This window comes from Dermacentor andersoni, chromosome 3, assembly GCF_023375885.2.
Source record: "Dermacentor andersoni chromosome 3, qqDerAnde1_hic_scaffold, whole genome shotgun sequence".
In the NCBI taxonomy this organism is placed as follows: domain Eukaryota; kingdom Metazoa; phylum Arthropoda; class Arachnida; order Ixodida; family Ixodidae; genus Dermacentor; species Dermacentor andersoni.
The window spans coordinates 163,635,491-163,661,840 of record NC_092816.1 but is presented as its reverse complement, the minus strand read 5'-3'; the positions used below and the strand labels follow the sequence as shown (position 1 = coordinate 163,661,840).

The 26,350-nt window shown below is 45.1% G+C and overlaps 1 protein-coding gene across 1 annotated transcript in view; it reads right to left on the bottom strand.

The window, feature by feature from the left end:
* Nucleotides 1-26,350, bottom strand: part of LOC140216797 (chymotrypsinogen A-like) — a 45,873-nt gene that overhangs the window by 6,395 nt on the left and 13,128 nt on the right. The window contains exons 3-4 of the mRNA XM_072287352.1: nt 9,536-9,659; nt 927-1,071 (exon numbers count right to left, since the gene is read on the bottom strand). Of these exons, the coding sequence (XP_072143453.1) occupies nt 927-1,071; nt 9,536-9,659 (269 nt within the window). The remainder of the gene's footprint in view (nt 1-926; nt 1,072-9,535; nt 9,660-26,350) is intronic.

Below are 26,350 nucleotides of genomic sequence, written 5' to 3'. Positions count from 1 at the left end.
GTTTAAACGTTGGGTCAATGACCACCACTTTCATGGTCTGTGGCGACTAAGCAAAGGCAGAGGGGATTCCTCGCCCACCGTATAAATTGCGCGAGAAAACGCGATGCACCTGCTATTCGCCATGCAGTGGCACGTAAAAAAGCAGCCTTGGCTGTGGAACTGTACTGAGCACTCAGGAGTCAGGTACCACATGGATAAATAGTCAAAATTGCTAAGTTGGAGGAAATATGAGACAGCTGCCAGCATAAAAGAATATTAGAACTGGGAGCTAGGAAAGCGATCTCGTTTACCATCTACAAACTACGTCCTTGTCAATTACTGTCATCTTTACCCATTTTTGTAGGGATAGATGTACGGCTAGAATATATATAGAAAGGCTGTATAGCACAATTGATACTTCACGTACGTCACATGAGTATCGCTCAGAATTGATCAGCAAGGAGTTCCTTCTCGAGCGGGGTTACGTGCTTCGTGGGTATCAAACGTCTGAGTAAAGCGAAAATGGGCTATTGAGCTTCCTTTACAGGAACTCGACGCGAGTAGCTATAATCCGAATTTTCGTTGGCCCGACCGCACCTACATGCGTCTTGACTAGTGGGTTAGGCGAGCCAACCCACCCCTTACAAGCAAGTTGATCATCTATCTCGCCTGAGCGCTCGCTCGACCCCACCCGCTAGCATTTACTCGAAGGCGACGAGGGATTTTCGGCCCGGTTTTATCTGCTTCAGGAAAACATAGCGCTGAATAGGAAAGGCAAGGAAGGAGATGGACAATGTATTTCGATGGTGCATTTGTACATGTCCTTGCCGGGGGTACCTACGACTGAAATCTTGACGTGTTATTTACTGTACCAAGACCAAGCCACGCTCATGCACACGGAAGTGTTTATAGAGTACACGATCCACAACGGTAGAATTCTGCCTTACTTCTTGTTGAGCCCCATCCGGTGACGTAGAACTTGGCGCCCTCAGGCAGTTCCTCTTTGTGGCTCGGAAGGCATACCGGGGATATCGTCCGCGTGAAGGTCACCTTGTCCCGCAGTTTGATGATGGCGATGTCATGTGAGTTAACCTAATACATTAGAAATAAAACAGCGCTCAAGGTATTATAAATATGACCATATATTGTGGCAGTAGTGTATATGAGTGCATATGAACATGCGAAGTGAGTAGGACTTACGTTGTCGTCCTAAAATTTGCGATGCTGCATACGTGCTATATACAGCGTGTTTCGGCGAACCCTTTCAATTTTTTTTCAAAAATTGTCTGTGGCAGATAGCGCGATTCTACTCCATGAGCTGGTCTATTCGAAGAGGCGGATATTACTTGCACAATAAATCATAATGCATAATCGACTAAATTTTAAAAATCACTACTCATGTTCCTAACTAATTATTTTATGGCACACATTAATATTTGCACATTCTAGCGGGTGAAACTGCAAGGAATAACCACTTTAAAATAATTGTCTGGATGACATCACTTAGGAAATATGCGTTTTGAAACTGCTAATATTAATATCTCGAAACTGGTGTCATCCTGAGAAGTGGTTCCAACTGGATCCGCCTTGCGAATTCCCCGGCGAAAATTTGCAAATTGCAATGTGTGTTATAAGGTCATTAGTGAAATGCTTAATTAGTGAATTGGTTACCTAAAAGGAAGAGGTCTGTACAACGACCAAAATGTTTAAAATAGTTATTTACGTTTATTATTTTACTTTCGTTGTGAACAACGCTCCCATGAGGGAGCCGAAATGTAAATAACTATTTTAAATCATTTTGGCCGGTGTCCAGACCTCTTCCTTTTAAGTATGCATCATCCCGCCCAGACGGCCTTCCGTCATACTCTCGACTTCATCCATTAGTGAATTGGTGTGAATTAGTCGATTATCTATTTCAATATTTTGTGCGAGTAATGTCCGCCTCTTCGAGTACACCAGATCATGGACTAGAATTGTGATATCTGCCGCAGCCAAAAAAAAAAAATTGAAAGTGTTCGCTAAAACACCTGGTATATAAGTACCATGTGATCAAGCAAGTGTCTTTTAAGAGCTTGATGAGCCATAGGAATACTAGATAAAGCGATGAAGTCAAACAAATTGAGGGCATAAGATTGTCTTCGTTGTCTCAGGACAGGGCACGTATTGGGCGACGCATTTATCTAGCAGTCAACATTAAAATAGTTTTGTGAGAGAACACCATGTACGACCATGGTGCCGTGCATTTGTTTCCCCTAAGGCGCAGTCATGATTTCCTGGCAACCTCAACGGATTCAGTTTCTTGAATGCACAGCGTAGGAAGGAAATGATAGCGAAATTATTATCCCGTTGAAACTGCTTCTTAATAATATTTTATTGCTCAACATTCGACGCAAAATTCGCCCAGTTTTAGATGCATAACATATTTTAACAGGCCTAGGCACTGTCTCAGGAAGCTGCAAGCAACAAAGTTGTTCCTGGTCCTATAAGACGTGGACGTAATTGACGAGGCTGCATGGTAGGAAAGCACGCACTCGGCCGTTTGTCCTGCTGTGGAATGTGAGGTCACTCAGGGCTCGTCTCAGCAAACGCCTAAACATAAGAGATCCTCCGGACATGCAAGCACTCCAAGAGGCTTAGGTTTGTCAAGGGGAGCCCCGACTGCTTGGACATATCGGAACCCACACTGCGACACCATGTGCATCTGCATCATGCGGCTCCCCTGAGTGTGTAGATGGTAATTATGAGAGAGAACTACCAAAAGCTTCAGTGGGTGACCACGCGCATTTGTATTTCGCGTGACAGTCACTGCGGACACATGTGATTCAGCTTTCGAGTGTTTTGCCTAAGTGTGTGTCGCGGTGAATCAGTGACACCTATTGCAAGTGTATGTTTTCGGCCCACTCGCTCGTAAAATGTTCGTATTTGGACTGTTTAATGTATTATGCGGTGAGTTTATTGCGCATCGTTCATCGTCGTGTGCGCATCCGCAGGATCATCGATGCGAGGAGATATATTAAGTCAAAATGATACATGACTTTGTGATGATGAAGAATTAATTGTTCGCCCAATTCTGTTGGCGAGGTAAGGAACCCCCGACCGTTGACGTTGCGTTGGTTACACAAAACTTGCAATGATGATGATGTATAAGGTTTTGTGGCGCAAGGGCCAGTCATGGCCAAAGAGCGCCAAGCAATGGTGTTATGTACTCTGTGAGAAAAATAACAACAAAAGGGATGGTGGCGGTCTATGACGAGATAGTGTGGCTGTATAGAGGCATAAGACAAGAAGCAGGATATGAACATGTTAACGAAACGACAATGGCTTGTGAGGTGTGCTGTTAACCTAAAAGTTATACCATGAAGGTGTGAGGTACTAAAAACGTATATATGTCAGTAGCACTACTGTCTCAACGACGTCCTTAAGTGAAAGGGCCCGGAGGCAAGTGCTATACAAAGCGCTGCTTTCGCAGCAGGAGCCTCTGATTAGAGGCCGTGCTACGAAACATGTGGGCCTAGTATTTGTAACGCGTCAACATCCTGTAAAAAGTTCAAAACGGTTTTTGGGTTAAAAAGCGGGTCAGCACCAAGGAACATACATGGGTGTAAAGGGATCAGCTGTCGGTACGCTAGAGGGAAGTGCTTTTTCCTTTGAGATTCCGCTTCGCGACACTCCAGCAAGACATGGAGGACGGTCAGTGTCTCGCCACATTTACGACAGGTTGGAGCTTCGCTACCGGTGAATAGATAAGAGTGTGTGTCATAAGTGTGGCCTATCCTAAGGCGGCAGAAAATGACTTCAGTTCGCCGTGTTTTTGTTATCGGTGCGTAATTTCCTAAGTGTGACTTAATTAAATGGAGTTTATTGGAAGTTTCAGCATCCCACATCTGTTTCCAATGCCTTCTAAGTTTCTTGCGCAAAAATAGCTTTAAGTCTGAAGGTGCGATACCCATGGAAGAGTTGCCAGCTTTTTTTGTAATGGATTTGGAAATTTCATCAGCGAGCGTGTTGCCCTCGATGCCCCTGTGCCCAGGCACCCAACACACTATGACGTGTTTATTACACGAATATAATTTGCACAGGAGTGAATATAGATTGGTGAGTATGGGATTCTTGAGGTTCTTGAGTGACATCAAAGATTTTACGACAGATAGGGAGTCTGTATACACAATGGCTTTCTGTAGCTTTGTTTTCTTGATTTGTTGAACAGCAGACAGTATTGCGTAAGCCTCTGCGGTGAAGATGCTAGTTTCCGGGTGCATAACGTTGGATTCGGAGAACGATGGGCCGACAGCTGCATAGGCAACGCCAGCGTGCGACTTCGAAGCATCAGTGTAAAATTCTGTGTACGGGTACTTGTGCTGGAGTTCTAAGAAATGCATTCTTATGTGTGCCTCTGGAGCGTGTTTTGTAACGTCTACGAAGGATGTGTCGCATTCTATATGCTGCCACTGCCACGGCGGCAGTTGCTTTGCTGGGACCATAAGGCTTTGCTCAAGAGTCGGAACTTCCATTTCCTCAGAAAGTTTTCTAACGCGCAGAGAAAATGGTTGTCTAGCTGCAGGTCGATTATCAAACAGCTTTGCAGATGCGAGGTGGTTTATGGTATCGTAACACGGATGGTCGCGGTTCGCGTTAACTTTCAGAAAGTAAAGGAAACTGCAGTAGGACCTCTGAAGATGAAGCGACCACTCATTGGCTTCAACGTAGAGACTCTCTACAGGACTCGTCCTGAAGGCACCGGTAGCCAGGCGGATACCTAAGTGATGAATAGGGTCAAGAATCTTTAAGGCGCTTGGAGTGGCAGACTGGTAAACCACGGCCCCGTAGTCTAGGCGTGTACGTATCAGGCTTTTGTAGACATTCATCAAGCATTTCCTGTCACTGCCCCATGTTGCATGCGACAAGATTTTCAGAATGGTCATTGTTTTTAGGCACTTGTGCTTAAGATATCTTAGGTGCGGAATGAAAGTAAATTTTTTATCCAGAATAATGCCCAGAAATTGGTGTTCTGTGTTTACAGGTATGCGCTGTCCATTTAAGTCTATATTGGGATCTGCGGTCAGTCCTCTCTTTCGTGTGAATAACACACATGAGCTTTTATTGGGATTGATTTTAAAGCCATTTTCTCTTGCCCATTTAGACACTTTGTTCAGTCCAATTTGGATGTGTCGTTCACAGATTGCGAGGTTACATGACTTGAAACCGATCTGTATATCATCTACATATAGGGAGTAGAACATGCCGTGCGGTATTGCTGAACGGAAGGAGTTCATTTTTACGATGAAAAGCGTACAGCTGAGTACGCCTCCCTGCGGCACCCCAGTTTCCTGTGTATATGGTCTGGACAGAGCATTCCCAACTCTAACGCGGAACGTGCGATTTGATAAGTAGCTTTCAATTATCTTAAGCGTATTCCCGCGGATACCAATTTCTGAAAGATCTCGTAATATTCCAAACCGCCACGTTGTATCATATGCTTTTTCCATGTCGAGGAAGACAGACAGAAAAAACTGTTTGTGTATAAAAGCGTCGCGGATATTTGCTTCTATGCGAACAAGATTGTCTGTTGTAGAACGGCCTTCTCTAAAGCCGCATTGATAAAGATCGAGCAGTTTGTTTTCTTCAAGGAGATGTAAGAACCTGCGGTTTATCATTTTTTCATAAAGTTTGCAAAAACAGCTTGTTAAAGCAATGGGACGGTAACTTTCCACTGAGGATGCATCTTTACCTTGTTTTAGAATGGGTACTACGATGGCTTCTCTCCATGCCAGTGGAAGGAACCCAGTTGCCCAAATAGTGTTAAAGAGGGACAGCAGAACCATTTGAGCCTTAGAGTCCAGATGCTTGATCATCTCATACATGATACGGTCGGCTCCGGGAGCAGAGCTTTGACAAGTGTTTAATGATGCTCTGAATCAGCTGATCAACAATCATATCAAAAGTGATAATTACGCCATAAAATAAATGGTAGTAAAGTATTCACCAAAAACTCAGGAGCGAAAAAATATTTACGTACCTAAAATTGAAATATTGAAATGATACTACATCAGCTAATTCACTTCTTTGCAGTATAGACATATCTACAAACGTGACACAGGGCACTGTATTTCAATGCAGGGGAATTGCGTCTCATCCGCCGTGGTGGCGTTGTAACTTTGGCGCTTCGCCGCCAAGCCCGAGGGCGCTAGGATCCAATTCCCGCCGCGGCAGGCGCATTTCAATATGCAAAAATAACCGTGCACCATGCATTGCGTGCACTTTAACGAACAAGTGGTCAACATCAATCAGGAGCACTTCACTACGGCGTGCCTTACAATCATGTCGTGGTCTTTGAAAGTAAAACTGCAAAATTTATTCTAAAAATTTGCGTCTCGTAGAGAAGACGTAGGACGGAGGCTAAAGCGAGTAATGGACCTGATGACCCGACTTGATTATTTGAGTTAGCTGTGGTGCCATGCCAGATGAGTCAATACTCAGCACTGAAATCAGGTGTTCGTCTGGTAAATTAGCCCTGTATCTCAGCTTCGCATTGTTCTTTCTTAAGAAAGTTTGATTACAAAGGTACATGTGTTCAAGATTGCCAAGTATCCGAGGATAATTGCCTTAGCTTCGGGAACTGCTTAGCACCAAATTATTATAACAGTCCATTAGGCTTTTTTTTTATGTCCTTTGACCGCGGTTGAATTACTTAATTCTAATTGAAGGAAATCTGACACTGTATCCATATAGTAGCTAAATGTATTTTCGAAAATTTGTAGTTGACGAAGTGGGCTAGAACGAATTTTTCTTGAACTATGAATCTTCACTTGCGAGAAATTCATGCGGATTTCCTTTGAACCTTCGCGCTCGATACGGACGGATGTCAATTTTTTCTTTCATGAACCTTCCTCCGTCTTGGGGAATTCCGCAAACAGATTTGCCATATTCATTGTCCCTGTGCTTCAAATTCTCGATTAATTAGCCCTCGTGCTAAGACCTGCTAGCCTCGTGGTTAATAGAGATGGCAGGGTGACCGCCACGGAAAGGCGTAACTCCAGGGTTCGAATCCCGAACCAGGACGAATTTTTCTTCAACTACAAAGCTTTGTTTTTGAGAAACACATGTGCTTTTCTTTCGTAGCTTCATGCTGTATGCGGGTGGATGTCAATTTTTTCTATCGTTAACTTTCCTGCAGCTTCCAGGATCCCGCACAACAGGCTTGCCATTTGTAGTTCCTCCTGGCTGGCATGGTGATCAAAGCAGCACTCGCATATTTGTATGGGTAGATTGCTGATAATTCTTGCCGTAAATAGCGAAGGAATCGCTGAATTAGTCTCGAAATTTATCCTTGACTGACAGCGGAGATGCTCCTATTATCGACTCAATGCCTGCTTCTTCAAAGCTGCAGTTTTGTCCTGAAGCCTTACATGTCCACGTACAGGTTATGAATGACGTGCGCCTCCTGGCAACTTCGCACATAGCTTACTCGTATGGTACGTTATGTCGACGCTAAATATCGTTTTTCAGAGCCAGTCGTTGGCTCAGTACGATCATTGTGGGCAAGGAGCCCTCTATTTATCCGCTAAGGTTAAAGAAACAAGACAAAACATTTTCGCAGCTAAGCCATCGAACTGCCGTACCATGCGTCACCTATACTAACTCGGCTTCTGGATCCTTCGTAAATTCACGGAACTGGCGACGATAAGGCCCATGCGACCTGATAAGATTAACAGCGTAGACAACAGGTGTTCCTCCAAAGGACATCCACACGTATTTCTCACAACGTGCCTGCTCATGAATCATGCAGTGAAATTACATTGACTACTTTGACAATGCGAGAACACCAACAGATTTTATTGTTTGCCCCCATGGTAGTGTTTATTCAAGCTGAGGACTTCTTTCCCTCCCATAAACTGTGACATATTTTAGTTTCTCCCAGCGTAAGCTGTACGCGGAGACAGTCTTTTCTAGTTATTGAAAGGTGTCCTCCCTTGTTACCGCACCGCGCATGTTGCGGACTGAGGGAACGAGGTTTATACTATATATGGACCTTTTGACATGATTTAGTTTCGCGCGCATAAAGCTGGCAGAGCGTTCTTGGTTGTTTATTTATTTTAGTTCAGTTCAACGCTCCCAGTTTAGCCACCACCGATTGTATCACATGCCGCATGCTCTAATGTAACATGCGTCGCGCGTCTATGCACACAAACCCATATTACGAAGTCAGTCAAACGGTTCATTATTGCCCCCTGGTAAGTTGCCACCAAAGAAACAAATAATTGTTGACCTGTGTGCGGCGAGTTCTTACAGCAGCGGATGGCTCCAACACAACCTCTTTCGGACGAGGCACTCTGGCGGCGACTGGCGAGATACGCGCAGTGGGCAAAGTGTATGGGATGTCTCTTCAGGCGCCATATCTAACCTTCATGGTACACACACCGCGCGCGAGCTACATGCTCGATTATGAGCATGATTTCGTGCTCCTCTAGTTACCATTAAAAAGCAGTCCTCTTCTTGCTCTAAGCAATGTGGTTCGCATACCACTCTTTGCAGGCTGATTAGGATGGCAGTCCCACGGTCACGCTACATTCAACTAGCCATGGGTTTCACCGACGAACGTTTTTGACAAACATGCCCACTGCCTTCTTTAATCACATCACAGTTGCACGGCAACGCGCTCAACATTATTTGAAAAGGTGAGCTTGGTATACCTTTTTCCATCATGAAGGCGGAACTCATCACGATAATATAGGTAGCTAAAGAATAAATCCATGCTACAACATGATAATATATCGTGTGAGTTATTTCAGAACGTCGAAGGACTAGCTGTAGACAACTGTTTCGGAGTTCTAAATGAAACGTGAGAATGTGGAGACTTCCCGAAGGAGTGGAAACACGATATCGTCATTACGGTTCTCGAAGCAGCAAAATATTTTACAGCTCTACGTACAATATTGTTTGCGCCAACTAAAAGTATGAGCATATCATGCTAACATGTTTGAGCTGGCGGCTCGAGGCGAACGCGCACTAAGATGTCACATTGGCTTAAGGCAATTGGTACACATAACAAATCACTTACATCGACAGGTACAATAAATAACTAATGTTTCAGGATGGTATAAGTGGATTCACGTCGATTTTTGCATGAGTTTTTAAGCCATTCGGTCATAGAAAGTAGCATCTCCGAGCACATGTATGGTTCAGTGTGCAGAAGCTATTTCGCCAGTGCTGCCTCGGCTTCGTAGCTTTTCGCGAGTTAATCTCACTCAGAAACGCCAGCTGCTGGCATGCCGCGGCCATTAGCAGCTCTCGATCCAATCGTGTGTATAATTACATAAATTTCTGTGATGGGCATCGCAAATATGAGCCGCAGAATAACGGAAGGTTCTCTGGCGGAATTGTCAAAAACAGTTGTAATTTTTAACCTATTCTCTTGCATAAACCAAACGATCTGTGACATACACATATTCTCACTAAACAGAATACACAATGGCCTGGAAGACGAGGACCGTCCATTTTTCCAGCCAAAAACAAAACAAAACAAAAAGAACACCGGAAACAAATGACAGAAACTTGCCGCGCTTGGCCTGAAAAGTGGATGGGCGCACACTTCGTCGACCTTGTACACAACCTCCGTATTGTCTCTGGCAACACGAGCATACGCACCCAAGTGCACCCTCACAGTTGTGGACAGCTTCGACCTGAAAGAGCAGCATCATGTGTGTAAACTTCTCTCAAAAACATTGTACACCCAAGAACTGCAAGAAATGAACTGTATGGCACGGTATTCAATTGAAGAATGGGGGATAAAAAAATGACAGTTGCTCTAGCCAAAAACAGTGTTTTTTCGGGGGGAGGTGTACGTCTCGAGGCCCAGCCATAGTTGATGCGCCGCCACATAAGCGGCCACCATAGGTTATCTAACTTTTATGAGGGGGGCCGGTCCTCCATGCTGTCGTTTATTCGGAAGGTTGTTTTCCCTGAATGGGACCTTCTGCTGGGGGGCCCGTTTGGAGGCAATTCATTACTGAGAGCTGTAATGGGGGCGGTTGAGCCTGCGGTACTTATAACGAATAGTGGCTTGCCGCTGTTAGTGTGTTGAACGCAAACAGCTTTATTTGGGTTGGATTTGCACCCGCCCCTTAGACAAACTTATCAAATCGAGCGTGGATGACCTTAAGGGACGTGAAAATATGTCGGCATCCACAAAAAAGACGGCCTATAGGCTTAGTACAAGATCTCACCTGATTTCTGAGTAACATTTAACGCTCATAAGCGATAAATTATGATGTCAGCTATCATTTCCTGTTATCTGAGGTGAAAGGCAAACATTTACCGATAAGTCATTGCACTTTTTTGCATACGTTCTCAATGCGAGAGTCTTAGGCGTAAAGGCGAAGGATTTTGGCTGGTGTATCGTAATCTGGACTGCCTTGGCTCTTGATGACAACTAGTTTTGTCAGTCTCTCTGTTCCCTCATTGGCTAATAATTTCATTCAGATATAGATTTAGACGTGCAACAAGTGGATACTTGTATTAAAACTATTCTTTAACATCGGTGGCTACACAGTGTAGCCGTTATAGAAATTTTCTTGATGCATTTATGGGTGGAGAAATATGCAGTTGCGGCAAGCTACACGAAGCCAGTTTTATGGCACAAGTGTGCCACGAAAATTACGCTTTCTACACCACTCTATGAGTGTAGTAGCAGATGAGAAAATGAACAGTCAGGCATTGCAAACGCGTGCAGCCATTTTGTCGGCAACTATCGGTGCTGCCTTCACATTGTACTGAATCCATAGATATCCAGGAAAAGCACAGGGAAGGCTAGAGATGGAACGTCAAGACCATGAGCAAAACGAGAACAAGGTGAAGGCCGAAGGCAACATTGATTCCGGCTTTCACCTTGTTCTCGTTTTGCTCATTGTCTCTACATATATAAGACGAGGACAGCCAACGTTCGCTGCGCGAACGGATGTGAAGTTCTGGCATGACCGTGTGAAAAGAGTAAAATATACGGGTGCGCCGACTCGCCTACTTTGCAGTGCCTTTGTCGCGTCCAACTAATGTTCCATCGATAACAGGGGCCCAGTAAGGGACCGTGCCATCCTTTCTTCTTGGCATAATCATTGATAGAGATCTGTCATGGAGCCCGCACGTGACCTACTTGAAAAAGCGCCTGACAGCAATCTCCCAACTTTTCAAGTTTCTGGGAGGAAAGACTTGGGGAATGTCAGTGTATGCAATGTTGGAATTGTACAGGGCTCTTTTTCTGGGCTTCTTGAGATACAGTTTGCCCTTACTGACCAACACCTGCCAGACCAATCTTCGTGCTCTACAGGCTATTCAAGCTCGGGCTCTCAGGGTTTGTCTTGGTTTGCCAAAATGCACATCGACAGCAGCGACTATTACGATTGTTAGGGACCAACCTATACAAACACACATTGCGGTAGAGGTGTTGAGAGTGCACATTAGGCACGTTGCCCGTGCCTGTTCCCACCATCTGGCAACACTACCGTCAGAAAGGCCGCAGGCAGCATTTTGTACTACGATTTCGAAGTATTATACCTGCCTCCCATCAGGCTTCACCCCCGCAACTAAGCCATCGATTCCTCCATGGTGTTTGGCTCGACCCGCAGTACACCTCACCGTACCAGGAATCAGGAAAAAATCTGAGCTATCATCACCTGCTCTTAAACAACTAACTCTGCTCCTTTTGCACGAGAGGTACGCCGAACACGTACATATTTATACTGATGGATCGGCAACTCTCCAGTGTTCCTCTGGAGCCGTGGTCTTCCCAGCGAAAGCCACCACCATCAGTTTCAAGACATGTCACCCAACGTCACCGATGGCCGCGGAACTTGCAGCCCTTCGCGCTGCACTTCGTCTCGTCAGCCAAGAACAACCTCGAAGATGGTCAATATTCAGTGACTCCAAGGCTGCACTGCAATCTCTGCTATCGGCCCTGCGGCGCGGACCACACGAACAAGTGGTATTTGAGATTAGAGAACTCATTCATACCTTAACTGATAAAGGACACCACGTGACATTTCAGTGGCTTCCAAGTCACTGCGGAGTCATAGGGAACGAACACGCTGATAACGCTGCTCGATCGGCTCTTCAAGGGGACGAAGAGGAGCCGATACCGTTATCAAGGACAGATGCCGCTCGAAAACTTCGATTGATCAGCCGTGACATCACGTTCTCCTTGTGGAACGCTGGAAGTTTTCACGACTACCGACTCCACAATCTTGACTCCTCTCTACGCCTTTGTATTCCACCTGGACTCTGCCGTCGCGAAGCTACCCTGCTTTGTCGACTATGGCTAGGGGTGGCTTTCACCAAGTCTTTCGCTTACCGAATTGGATGGGCCGACGACGCCTCGTGTGAGGACTGTGGTGACGAGGAGACTTTTCAACACCTTCTTTGTGACTGTCCTCGATGTAATTTGCAGAGACAATCACTCGCAACCGCGATAGCGCGCTTTGACCAAAGACCTCTCACAGAGGAACTTATTTTAAAATACCGCCATCATAAGCCTTCGCAGCAGAGGGCGACGAGTGCACTGTTGCGGTTCTTGAGGGCGACAGAATTGGACAGGCGGCTGTAGCCTGAACAGGTGTTGACAGTGCTTCAAGTGTCACTGTGCTGTGCGATGACAGTATTCAGTGACAGTGACCGACTGTGATTGTGTGTCTATTCTCCTTCCTTTCCTTATCTCTACTTTTTTACCTCTTTACCTCCCCCTCCCCTCTCTCCCCAGCGTAGGGTAGCCAACCGGATCTTTTTTTTCTGGTTAACCTCCCTGCATTTCCCCTTTCCTCTCTCTCTCTCTCTCTTTCTTCTTCGTTGGTTTCCATAATACTATCCCCACTTTCTGCCTTCCCCAGTTGTAAGCGCCGAAAATTCGCGCCGTGCGGTGGTCGAGAAACGATATTGTCGAGAGCCCCTTTCGGCTCTCAAAATATCAAGATAGTGTGCTTTTGCTGTTGTCGCCGTTTAGCGGTACATCATTGCGTGCGTTCGTGTCTTGCGACACTAGTTTCCAAGAGTGAAACATTTTTTGACCAGTTTGACCAGTGCAGCTCTGCCCGCTAGCAACAAGATCCCATGCCGGTACAGAAGTTGGGACGCATCATCAGGCGAGTCGGCATTCCTACGATGTAGGTAATAGGAAGGTTACCATATCTTTCATGAAGACAAAATTAACTTAGTCGCGGCTTGTGCATTTATGGACAGGCTATTTCATCATCCTTGCTGTAATATTAACAAAGGGAAGTTGTCTTTGTGATTGGAGCATTCGCAATAAATTTAGCTTCAGATTGTCTAGATTTATTCCTGAAATGCGACTAGCACGTTGTCGTTTAGTGTTCAGGTGAGAAAACGTACGTAGGCAGTGGGTGCTACGTCAGTCGAAGTGTGCAGTCGGGCGCTTTTCGTCCGGTAATGCAGAAGGCGACAAGCAGCCTACTATAATTGGCTACAATTCAATCCACCAAGCGCAGCAAGAAGTCTCTTACCCTCTTCCTAGCACTACTAGCCTGCTTCAAGTGTAGGTAAAGAACATACCTAAACTGATTATATTATTTCTCAACAAGCACACTAGGAATTCTTTCCGGCCGTAGCATGGGTGCTGCAGGCGGCCGACGCTAACTCAAATCGATAACCAATATACGTTAAATGGCGTCTTCCACAAAGTAACTATGAAGCGCAATGTGATCGCTGGCTAAAACACCCTATGCAGGGCGTTCCCATTCAAATGCTTTGATATAATTCGTATGCTGCCTCAAATATACCATCGAAGCTGCTGCCGATATTGAACTACCCTTACTGCGATTGGTATTCTTTCGGAACGAATATAGCCCAGTTTACGGTATGTAATTAACCTCTTTCACAACAGCCAATAACCCAAGTTGTAGTAACCCAAGTCATACTGTAGCTTGAGTCGCTACAGTATGAGTTGCTTGAGTCACTACTTTCCTGCCAAGCAGGCAATATGGACAGTATGCACCCGAATAGACAACTAGGAGTGGCTGCTGTCTGGCCTCGCAGTAAACTTGGGTCACTGGGCCACTAGGCAGGCGGCCGGACAGACAACTTTGGCAATGCGTATGTGATATTGGAAGAAAAAGAAATGTGCATGTGCAGGACATGTAATAAGGAGGGCAGATAACGAATGTGATTAAGGGTTACGGACTGGATTACAAGAGAAGGGAAGCGTAGCAGGAGCGGCAGAAAGTTAGGTAGGAGGAGGAGAATAAGATGTTTGCTGGGACAGCATGGCCAGAATTAGCACATGACCGGGGTAGTTGGAGAAGTATGGGAGCGGCCATTGCCCTGCAGCGGGCGTAGCCAGGCTGACGATGATGATGATGATGATAATGTGATATTGATACGTGCCCGTTCTTGGCCGATCCCACAAAATATATTCTGTAGTGTACAGCACCAAGTGTACACCGCGAGATGCAGGAAAAAATGTGGAGAAAGGAGAGGAAAGAGGGCGCTGCCTCGGCGCTCTTTCCCCTTCTGTCTCTTTTAATCACACACCCATACTAAGAAACATTGCTAATAGCATTAACGTCGTAAATCATCTACGAAGAATGGATTGCATTGCCAGTTATTTATCGCATTCAACGTGCTCCCGTCAACGTCTTTCAATTTGTTGCTGATTTCATGCTTTTTCAGGTACTTGCTGCGTTTATCGCGATAAGGCACTTTTGTGCAATCGCCATAACCGCCGCCGGGCTACTTCGGTTGCGGCGGCGCATCCGCGGTGCGCGCGACGAGCGTTGTGTGGAGTGCACGTGACCCTGTGCGAGTGCGAAGGCTCGCCTGCGACCAAGGTCGCTGTGACGGCGGGCAGAGAATCACAGTGGCGCGATGCGGTCACGTCTTCTCCCGCGGCCACTTTCGGAGGTCACGTGACTTGCTGAGCTTCGCAGGCCCGGCACTGTGAAACAGCAGCGGGAGTGACGGCACGGATCGTTTGCTTTGGTGCAAGTACGTGCGCTCCTGAGTTCCAGCGATTCTCATCACAATCGCGTTGGGACCGCGAGCTCTCGCCGTGACTAAGCGAGCTCTGTGGATGTGTGTCCTTGGTCACGTATCAACACATGAGTTCAGTTAGCAAATAAATATACTGCAGTTTTTACTGCCCACAATACCAAGAGGATTCATGTATTGCTCCCGTGCCTTGATATCGCTGCCTGTGATTTTCCTGTAAGGCCCCCTCCCCCCTCCCACCTGCTTCGGGCGAAACTGCGCTTGTATTTAACTTTAGCATTTTCTAATTTCAATCACCTTCTACTTCACGATCAATATGAAGAAGTCCTACAATTTTCCGGATCTCTCAGATCCGAGAGATTCGTTCTTAATTGTTTGTTTATAGTTTTTTCGTTCTTCCTGCTTCGGACACCTATGCTGTTTCCAGTTTCAGGTCTGCGTCGAACGGAATAATTTAATGGTACATTTACAAAACGGCATTCACTGTGTAAAATGGCATCACGCTCTTGCGCTGCCACATAGCAAACATAAATGTTATTCGCATTACTTGGCGCTTACAGTTAGTAAAATAATAAAAGGCAAATACATACGTCTCCGTTTACATGGCGAACATGTCGAAGTACTCGTATTTTCATTAGGATTCATTTTAGACTATCACGGCAGCATTCCAAAACAGGGCAGGGGACACTTATCCGCACAAATCCGAGACAAGACTCGAATCAGACGCCAATGTAACCAGCGTGTCCCAGAGCCGATAGAGTTTGCTACAATTACTAGAGAGAATTCTGGTGCTGCGATCGCTCAGCAACAATAGGAATGATGGGTAGGGCATGGATTTGTCAGATCTTGGTGCTTGGGGCTTCAGATGTTCTTCTGGCTTGCTTTTTTACGCTTTATCTGGGCCTGAATTGGACGAAATTTAAAATAGGTGCACACTTTTCTTTTTTACAGAAGATAATAAGACTGTAAGCGCGCTTAATCGTTGCTAATTGCAGTGGTTGCGCTTTTCCATGCGTCCGTGCATAGTGGTTTGAAAATCGGGCTTCTGTGCTCTAGAAATCCCGTGTTCGAATGCTGCCATCAGACAATTTTATGAATGCCTATTTCGTTATTTATAACGCAGCACTTTCTTAAAATTTATTACTTTGACTTTGCAATGTCACGAGGCCATTCAAAAGCAGGAAGACGAAGTTTAGTCTAATCTATGTACTACCCATCATTTTCATGCTAGCTGAACCACCTTGCTTGCAGCTCTTGAGACACTAGCTTTTCAGACACTAGTAATCGTCCACGCCGGAGCCTCATGAATATGCGCAGACGATGGCTCTTTCTGGTAAGGAAGAGCAGTTTTGTAAGGAAAAAAGCAAACATCCACTTCAGAAATTGAACATATTTTCTTCATATGCGTAGTGTCGTTTTTACTCTGTATGTATTTCGTGTCTGGCGCTCCTATTGCAAAGCTCTGTAAACATTTTCATCGACCGAGGAGGAAAGGGCTCGCCGTGGCCCTTTCTTCCTCTCCGGATTTCACGATCCGACGCGAGGCTGCTTGAACTGTTACAGTGCGTAACTGTTGGTTATCGGCACAAATTACGCAATGTCAGTTCATACAAGGTCGTCAGGGAATCATTGTGTAGCCTTTTGGTTCAGTAGTAACTGCAGCATGCGGATATTCCGCTTTGCTGAACGAACATGCGAAGTCCACGGAACACAGGGGGAAATCGGCAGATGGAATTCCCAGTATAAATCCCAGGTTGGCCTATAGCGTCTAATAAGAACGCACCTACCAAGTCACTATCTGAATTTTTAAATCACGACCTGTCAAACATCCCCACTACCCTCCCATCTTTTGTTCAACAGACGGCCCACTTCCTTCGAATTATCAACGGCATTAACACCAACGCAATCCTTTCCGTCCGCACTATTCCAGTCCCTTTACATGTTTTTGCCCTTTACACTAACATACCCATGAGGGATGGAATTGAAGCCGTGTCGAAATCCCTCACAGTCAATCCCCAAAGCGCACGCTCCTGAAGTTTACCTGTCAATCTTTAGGTTAGTTCTGACGCTCAACTATTTCGTATTCGATTCTATTCAGTACGTGCAAACCGTCGGCACTAGCATAGAAACACCATTCGCTCCCACGTATTCCAAAATTTTCATGGGACAGCTTGAAGGAAAGTTGATAAAGTCCTACCCTTTGAAGCCCCACACCTATACGCGTTACATTTACGACATATTTATAACATTGGAAAACGGTACAACCGCGTTCTGTAGGAGCATAGACGCAATCTATGCTCGTATGATCGCGCTGCCCGCAGCCGGCCGCTCGACCACTCGACAAGTGCGATTCGCACTACGGTGCGTTGTTATTGCTAACCGAAACTGCTTCATTCTTGGGAGGAAACGGCATCCAACAAATGAGGTACTCGCGCAATGCTCGTAAAGATCACAATTTGAAGGCTTGTCAAACAGTAGAACTATACCCGTACCAGAACGGCACCCACGCTCTTACGATCGTTGCGTATGTTTACCTACTCATGGCTGCTAAACCAGAGATGACAATTACAGTGAGAATGTTACAGTAAGGCGACATTCGGGACAGTTATTTTCACAAGAGACAACTGATCTCCGAGGTTTATTTTACGCTCAAACACGCGCGCGGACTTCGCGCAGTGTGCTCCGTCCACCTCCACGCAAGCAGAAACTTCAGCTACGGCGAGTTAAATTTCTTCACTACGTCTCACGGAACTGTTTTCCGCGCAAAAGACGCCACGTCATGCTAAAGAGACCGCGCGAGCGCGAGTGCAACCACCAGATAAAAAGTGCTGCCGATCGTATACCTGAGCTGTAACATGGATCTCTCGCCCAAGCCAGCATGCCGACTATTGATAGATGGCACCACTGCCTTCGCAATATGGAGTTGCCCATGAAAAACAGATTGGTGTAGGAAGGCCTCAGCAAGGTCCCCGAACGTAATTTTTTAAACGGTTCTGTTCACCTTAAAAATAATCTATTTACCGCGCACAAGTTCAGCAAAGTAACACTACAATCTAAAACTAAACACAATAATGTCTAGAGTACTTAAACACCGTGAGGGAATGAATAATGGGTAGTTAAGTATTGAAATTCAGAATTAAACTTCAGGTTTGGGTTTTAGGAGAACTACGAAGTGATAAGGTTGATAAGGAATTCAAGAATTGCTACTCTGCTTTGTGTATAAAGTAAGATTTCACGTAAAGTTAGTCAGGTGACCGTACGATAATTTGAGGGTCTTGAGTCTCCTGGACACGAATGCCACATCACCCGCAACAAAGTCAGAAACTCCGCCCCAGGCGCAGATACCGTGCAACTGGCACACACGTGTAGCGGTGGCGCACGCTCATTGGTGCAATGATTGGACACCAGAAGCTGCTGGCCATTTTCCACAGCTGCTTCTGCACTGATGAGAACTGCAAACACGCCTCGACTAGAGAAAGCGAGCGCTACTTTTACGTTATGCGCCAGAACAGCCAGGGGATGTGCAGCACTATCCTACGGATAGCGGATAGGAAGGAGAAGAGAAGCAAGAACGTTCGAACGCGCTATAGGAGCCACTATATGATGCCTCACACCACTACATTGTACAACGAACTCGAATTACTCGTCCGAACTGAGTGGATTGCATGCGTAATTTTTGTATAACGAAATCAGTCGTGTTCCAAGTGCACAGCATTGCCGCGGTAGCCTAGTGGTTATGGCGTTGCACTGCTCAACTCGAGGTCACAGGTTCAATGCCAGCCTTGGCGGCCGCATTTCCTCTTGCGCGAGCATCAAGAACGCTGGTGCACGACAAAGAACCCTGTATGGTCAAAATTCCTTGGCAGTCTCCCGCTACGACATGCTTCGTAATCTGATGACACTTTCGGCAAGTAAAAACACTGAGTTTATTATTATACGGTATATTGTTGTCCTGCCCTTGAATCTAGGCGAATATTGATCACCCTATGCGGTTGCGTTCTAGTGCGCGGGTATTTAGGTACAAGATGCTCAGGGAGGCCATACGAACTGCCAGTGTTCCAGAGCGCTGTATTGGTTGGATTACGGAAAACAAATAAAGCTAACTCATTGCTGCAGTACCTGTATCACACATCGCTGCATATATTTATTTGATGCCTCTTTCGTCCATCACATTTCTTTACAGCTTATGCCTTACCGAATATCAAAATGGTAAAATAAACGACGATACGTATACTACTGAGCAGCAAAGCTATGATAATAGTTTAAAATGTAATTTTAAGCCTGTAGGCTTCAAAGAAAAGTTATATAGCTACACCGGCCGCTTTCTGTGCAGACGACCTTAGAGTGATGGGTGATGCTGTTTTCACACCAGAAGGAGAGAAAGGCGCTACTGAAGTTCCTCCGGTGAAGCTACCTCTTTGAACGATTGTCGCACTGCTACGTTCCCTTATGTGTGTCTGTGTTCATATCTCCCTCTCTTTCTGTGTGTGTCCATTCTTTCTTTATTTTTCTACCTCCTCCTCCCCCCCATTGTAGGGTAGCAAACTCGATATCTATCTTCCGGTTAACCTCCCTGACTTTCGCATCTCATTTATCTCTCTTTCTTTAGATAGCGACATCGACCTCATGATGGTCGTCATAAACAACGCCAACGCCGTTTTGGGAGTTCGAGAGATTTATCAAGCGGGCGTTTAGACGGCCTTTTCCTTTGAAGCCTTGAATTCTCTTCCAGAAGAAAATTGAACTAAAGTTTCCATTGATTGATTGAATGATTGTCTTTGACTGATTGATTGAAGTGAATTAAAGTGACACTATTTTTTTTTACTTCTACCAAACCTTGCGCTGTATTTTACCTGATGCTAACGAATTTAATGAAGCCAGCAAGAAAGAAAATTTGGAGGTCGCTTAAGCTTTGCCTTTAAGAGTGGAACACGATAGCATTCAAAGATCCTCGACCGCTTCTCATGCTTTCCCGCAACAGCAGCTTATGTAACCGTAACTTTTACCGGGAAACGCTGGCGACGAACGCTATGCACGAATGCGAGTTTTATGTTAGAAATGGCGGCCTCTTGTGTGGGCCGCGGATGCGCAGACGCGAGCGCCACCTGGATGGTGTTGTTGCAAGCAACCGAGTGCGGAGTGCCGCTCTATGAATGGCAGAAACGCTGGAGAAGCGGGTTTGTGTTTGAGTTTCCGCGCAAGAGAATTATGTTTTCTCGTATATTCAAATTACTCTCCGACGCTATCATGTGCGTACACTGTTAGTCAAGTCCTGTATAGCGTCCTCTGCATAAGCGGTGGTTCTCGGTTCATCCCAGACCACCACATATAAGCGTCCTTTCAAGCGAGATCATGCGTGACCAAACGCGGCCGACCTGCTACTCACGGCTGCATGCGGCCAATGAGCAAACGCAACGTTTATATGCAGCCCTGCAAATTTGGCACCCAGAAAGCGCGCGGAAGCGTCGAGTGACGAGTGTCAGGAGTGACGAGGGAGAAGTAAAGTCCCTTGATAATGGAGAAGCTGTGAGGGAGAAAGAAAAGCGAAAGGCAAAAGGAGAGAACGAATAGACTAAGAAGTCGACGCCTCTGTGCGTAGCTTTGATGACGGAGGAGGAGGAAAGACTGCGCCCGAGGAAAAACGTGGCGTGAGCCGGCGATCGAGGCGATTCTTTTCAGTGGCAATTATCGTCATTTATGTGAACCAGCGACGTTGTGCGGCTGTGTTCGCGTTATGGAGATATCACGTCGTGTCGACGAACGCTATCGGCGATCTCAGTGTTGTTCCATTCCGAAGATGTTACCGGAAATTGTAAGAAGCCAGTGCAAATTCGAGGACTCATGCGAGTGTGACCACAGGGCGACAACCAGCAGCGGTCAGCCTCTATGTGCGCTGGTTCGTCGGGCCCAGGAGTGTTTGCTGTACAGCTGCGAACCAGTGTTGATAACGGTATACGTTGATTTTTGCTTACCATACTAAAATGCCTGATTTCTGTCATTGCATTATTATGAACCAGGAGATAACGAATCTCGGTGATTAAAAGTCTGAGCGTGTAGTACTAATGCGCACACGCGCATTGAAGTTTTGGCGTGTGAACTACTTATAACTAGGCGTAGTTCCGTGTCGGTTTCCTAAAATTGCATTATTGCTGGCGATATTTTTTGCTTGCGTAGCCAGGTGTCCTATTGTTGAAATTTCATGCGCGGATTTTCACTAGGGCTTGCGTTTTATCCAGCCGCAATAGTAGTCGCGTGTAGCCTTCTAACCGTGAAATCTTCCGTTTTTTTTGTCCCCTTCGTGAACTTTTCGACATCAATCCATTGCATTTCGTAGGTTAAGTCTGCGGAACGACGGTTTTATCTTAATTTTGAACAGTTTTCTCGTGTGGTACGCAGTTTCCTCGGTGTAATCTTTGCGTGGGTTTCTGGCTTTGCTGTTGAATGCGGTGAATTCAGTGGAATTAAAAGCCCAACTTAGCTCGAAGCTTGTTTGACGCGAAAATAATAATTTAACTAGACGACGCAGCAGCAGAGAAAGAAATTCGCTTCGCGCTAGAAGCAGAATTTGCTTAAATATCTCTTGGACACGAGCATTGCACTCGTTATTTGTAGAAGGGGCGAAGTTCTATGCCTCTGGCAAAATTTCAGCGGTGCAATATCTCATGTCGGACTAGCAGTTTCAAGTTTTATTGCAGACTGAGAAATCTTGTGATTTTCGGTACTTTCGTAATTTCGTAAAGTAAGAAAGCAACGCCGCATTGCTAAAAGCTATGAAAGAACAAAAAGAAAACATATCAACAAGATGTGCATTTTGCTTATGTCTAGTGATTCGTGTGTAGTGTTGATTTTCGGCTATGATGTACTCAATAGCCCCAACATAGGCCTTAATAAGACTTTGAGCTTTTGTTTCTCAAATGATCAAATTTCTCCAATTTCTTTTTATTCTCAACTAACTGACTCTATTTCTATACAGCATTAAAGCGGGATAGGCCGACACTAATAACAATGCCGCCAAAGAAAGCAGAACTCCCAGCTCTCCAGAGGGCCGTCCAGAGGGCTCACAAAAGGGCGGAGGCTCACGGGCTTCCCGTCCCAACGTGGGTGCGGCCCGCGACCCCTGCCGGCCACTAAACCAAGCGTGGGTGGGGAGGGGTTCCTCAGGACACAATAAAGTTATTTCCTCCTCCTCCCAGCTCTCCAGTGCCAATATACAGTGGACCACATCACCGGTAAGCGAGAAACTGGCCCAGAATGGCTGTTCATTGCACTGAAAAAAGATCATATCCTTTTGATGAAGCCCATGAAGAAAAACCTGATATTTTGCTAGCCGAAAAGTGCGGTGAGTCGCAGAAAGAGACAAGTGCTTGCAACATTGCTCACACACGGATGACACTGAAGCGCTTGCATGCGCTGCACTATCACTACACACATTCACAAGCCCTCTCACTCATTTCTGCTGATTTCACAAGAGTTGGAAGTCATTGAGTCAGTTTAGGCGGGTGTAAATGAACGCAAGCGCAGCTGAATGCTAGTAAGTGTAAGGGACATAAATGATTACCGCTGAGTGCCAGCTGATAATGTGGGCTAATTAGTTATTACCTGCAAGTGTAAAGAAATATTGGTGTGAAGTAAGCCATCAGCCCAAGCACATTGAGTTGATATTGAAGAGGACAAGTATATGTGATATGTGTTCGTGCAGAACGTGGAGAATGCAATTGAGCGTATTTTGCTTGCTTGAGTTGCTTATTCATAGCGGTTCGTTACAGCGCAATACAAGACAAGGACACAAGAAGGTACAAAAACGACGACACGGCACTGACTCTCAAGTGATGTTTTATTGAAGATATGTTTAACATATATATAGGTGCCAGTTTATAACCATGACGTGCACGAGGCACAGAGATGCATCAAGGCAACTGTGACAATCTGACGCATAATCAAAATTGACATAGGTAACGCAACTGCTTGTCATGAAGAGTAATAGACGGTTCGCTGATACACGCGCTTTGTCCCTAATCTTTATAATGTGAGCCTCGGCGATTTCCCTTGTCAATTGGTTTGCGTGTTTAAAAATGATACTAGTTTTTTTTTTTTTAAATCGGGGCTACAACCGCACGACTTGCAATGCTCCGGGACATGAAGTGGCGCAACCCCTTGAAGAGATAGCTCATGCTCACGAAGTCGAACGTTCACACATCGCTTCGTTTGTCCCACGTACTCTCTACTACCACAAGATAATAGAATAGTATACACAACCTGCTTAGCACAGGTGGCGCACCTGTTCACATGTTTCATAGTGCATTTTCCCTTCCCTTGCTTATCCTCCATCAAATTATGAACTAACGGGCATATGCGACCTATCTTATGTTTCGCAGAAAAACGGACATCAATGCTGTACCTTGAATCAACGTTCTTAAGCCCATGCGCTAACTTGTGTACATATGGTACTACTGCGTTTCTTTCTTTTTTCTTCTAATTTAGTTTTAATACCTTGGTCATTTATGCTCTTTACGCCACGAACCATACTTTCACTCACAGATGAAATAATCGCTTCGGGGTAATCAGCGGCCATTAAACGATTTACCTGATCAGAAAAAAAAAGCCTTCGACATGTGAAAACACGATTTCTTTAACGCAGCATTTACCATTGTCTTCGCTGTGGCCCGCTTCACTACTTTAGGATGACCGAATTTGTAGTTAGAAATGGGTTTAACCGACCGGGGATCATATTTCCAGTACACGTTATTTTTACCAAAGATTAATCTCAGGTCTAGAAACTGCAGTTGATGATCCTTAGGGAGTTCGCCAGTAAAATCAAGGCCCATGCTGTGCTGCCTAAATAACGTTAAAATTTCATCAACACCCGAGTAGAGTACGTGGGATAAACGAAGCGATGTGAACGTTCGACTTCGTGAGCATGAGCTATCTCTTCAAGGGGTTGCGCCACTTCATCTCCCGGAGCATTTCAAGTCGTGCGGTTGTCGCCCCGACTTAAAAAAAAAAGACTTGTATCATTTTTAAACACGCAAGCCAATTGACAAGGGAAATCGCCGAGGTTCACAATATAAAGAATAGGGCCAAAGCATGTATCAGCGAACCATCTATCACTCTTCATGACCAGCAATTGCGTTACCTATGTCAGTTTTGATTATGCGTCAGATTGTCACAGTTGCCTTGATGCATCTCTGTGCCTCGTGCATGTCATGGTTATAAACTGGCACCTATATATATATATATATATATATATATATATATATATATGGTAAACATATCTTCAATAAAATATCAGTTGAGAGTCAGCGCCGCGTCATCGTTTTTATACTTTCTTGTGTCCTGGTCTTGTTTTGCGCTGTAACGAACCACTATGAATCCCAACCAACTGGCCCAACTTGCCGTTTTGTTTTAGTTGCTTATTCAGAGCATTACTTGTATTCGTCTATTGTCATGGCTTGAATACTTGGTTTACGCTACGTATGCACTCATTGCATTAAGATTTAGTAGGGATGGAGATTAGTTCTAATGATGCCACTGAAACTTCGAATACAGCACTGTAACTTGAAAGGTGGGGCACATTTGCAAGTCACTCGCGACATCACTGGAAAATCTGGATTTCGATATCTGTGTCATTTCATAATGTTCCCAGAATGCAGCGCTCATTGCCAAAAAACTATGAAACAATAAAAAAATAAAGTGTGTCATTTTGTTTATGTCTGGTATTTGCTATGTATTGTCGATTTTCGGCTGTGAGGTACCACTGGCCCCATGATAGGCCTTAATAAGGCCTTTCTTGGGAGTTTTTATTTCTCAGATGATCAAATTTCTGCAATATCTTTTTATTCTCAACTCACTGATTCTTTTTCTATACAGGACTAAAGCGGGAAAGGTCAACACTAATAACAATGCCGCCAAAGAAAGCAGAACCCCTAGCTCTTCAATGCCACTACACAGTGGACCACGGCACCGGTAAGCGAGAAACTGGCGCAGAATGGCTGTTCATCGCAGTACGCAAAGTTCATTCATATGCTTATCATGAAGCACACAAATAGAAAGCTGATATTTTGCCAGCACGAAAGTGGGGTGGGGTGCAGAAAGAGGCGTGTGTTTGCAATATTGCTCGCATATGGCTGACATTCAAGAGCTTGCACGCACTGTACTTCATTACAGCAAGACACGCATTCAAGAGCCCTCTCACTCACTTCTGCTGATTTCACAAGAGTGGGAAGTCACTGAGTTTAGGCGAGTGTGAATGAGTGCAAGTGCAGCTGAATGCCAGTAAGTGTAAGGGGCGTAAATGAGGGCCCCTGAGTGGCAGCTGACAATGCGGGCCACTTAGTTATTACCTATAAGTGTGAAGAAATATGGCTGTGAAATAAACCATAAGGCCAAGCACATTGAGTTGATTTGGAAGACAACAAGTATGTGTAAAATGTGTTTGTGCAGATTGTGAACAATGCACCTGAGCGCATTTCGCTCGCTTTAGTTGCTGGCTCAGAGCATTATGTGTGCTCGTCTATTGCCATGGCTTGAATACTTTGTTTACATTATGCATGCACTTATTGTATTCAGACTAAGTAGGGATGGACTTAGGTGGACATATCAAACACCGCGCTCTAACTTGCAAGGTCGGACACATTTGCATGTTCACAATTTCTTATGACTTATGCACATGTGAAGTGTGTGATATAGGATGCTCTGCTTTCTGTAGTAAATCATTACCACCTAGTTTTACAATGTTAAGATGGAAAACTGGACGTGTTGGTTAGGCATGATCTGATGTGAAAGGTGCGAAGATGACAAAAAAAAATACACACAGCGCGGGCACTTTATTTACTTCGAACAATATTCAGTCAGGTAAAAACGTCACTATTTTATACAAGGAGCCCTATCACAGTTCAACCGTGCACATTTGCGTTCCGGCAAAGCAGTACTTTTTTTATTGAAATGAAAATAAAAGAAAGAGACGTAGTCGCATTATAATGGCGATGGCTACTCCTTTTCGTATAGCAGAAACAACAATATAGCAGTTCTTTTTTACGATAATGAGATTGATGCAACACTCATGCACCTATCATGTGGCTCAATGATCCTGCTGCACTCAATTACCAATCTAACCTATTTGTCACGGCTCCTGGCAGGCATGAAAATTTGGTTTACATTTGCAATCACCACATTGAATTACCAGGTGGCGCGCTATCCATTTCTAACAAGGTTTTGATGTTGACTCGCCCTATCATTAATCCAGTGCTCGGTTTGTCCCACATAATTTCTACCACATGAGAAAGGAATTTCATAAACCACTCCTACCTGACATGTATGAGATGATGTATTTATTTTTGTGATTTGTGACACAAGCCAGTGCGTTGAGAAAAAAGGGTTGCTCATTATT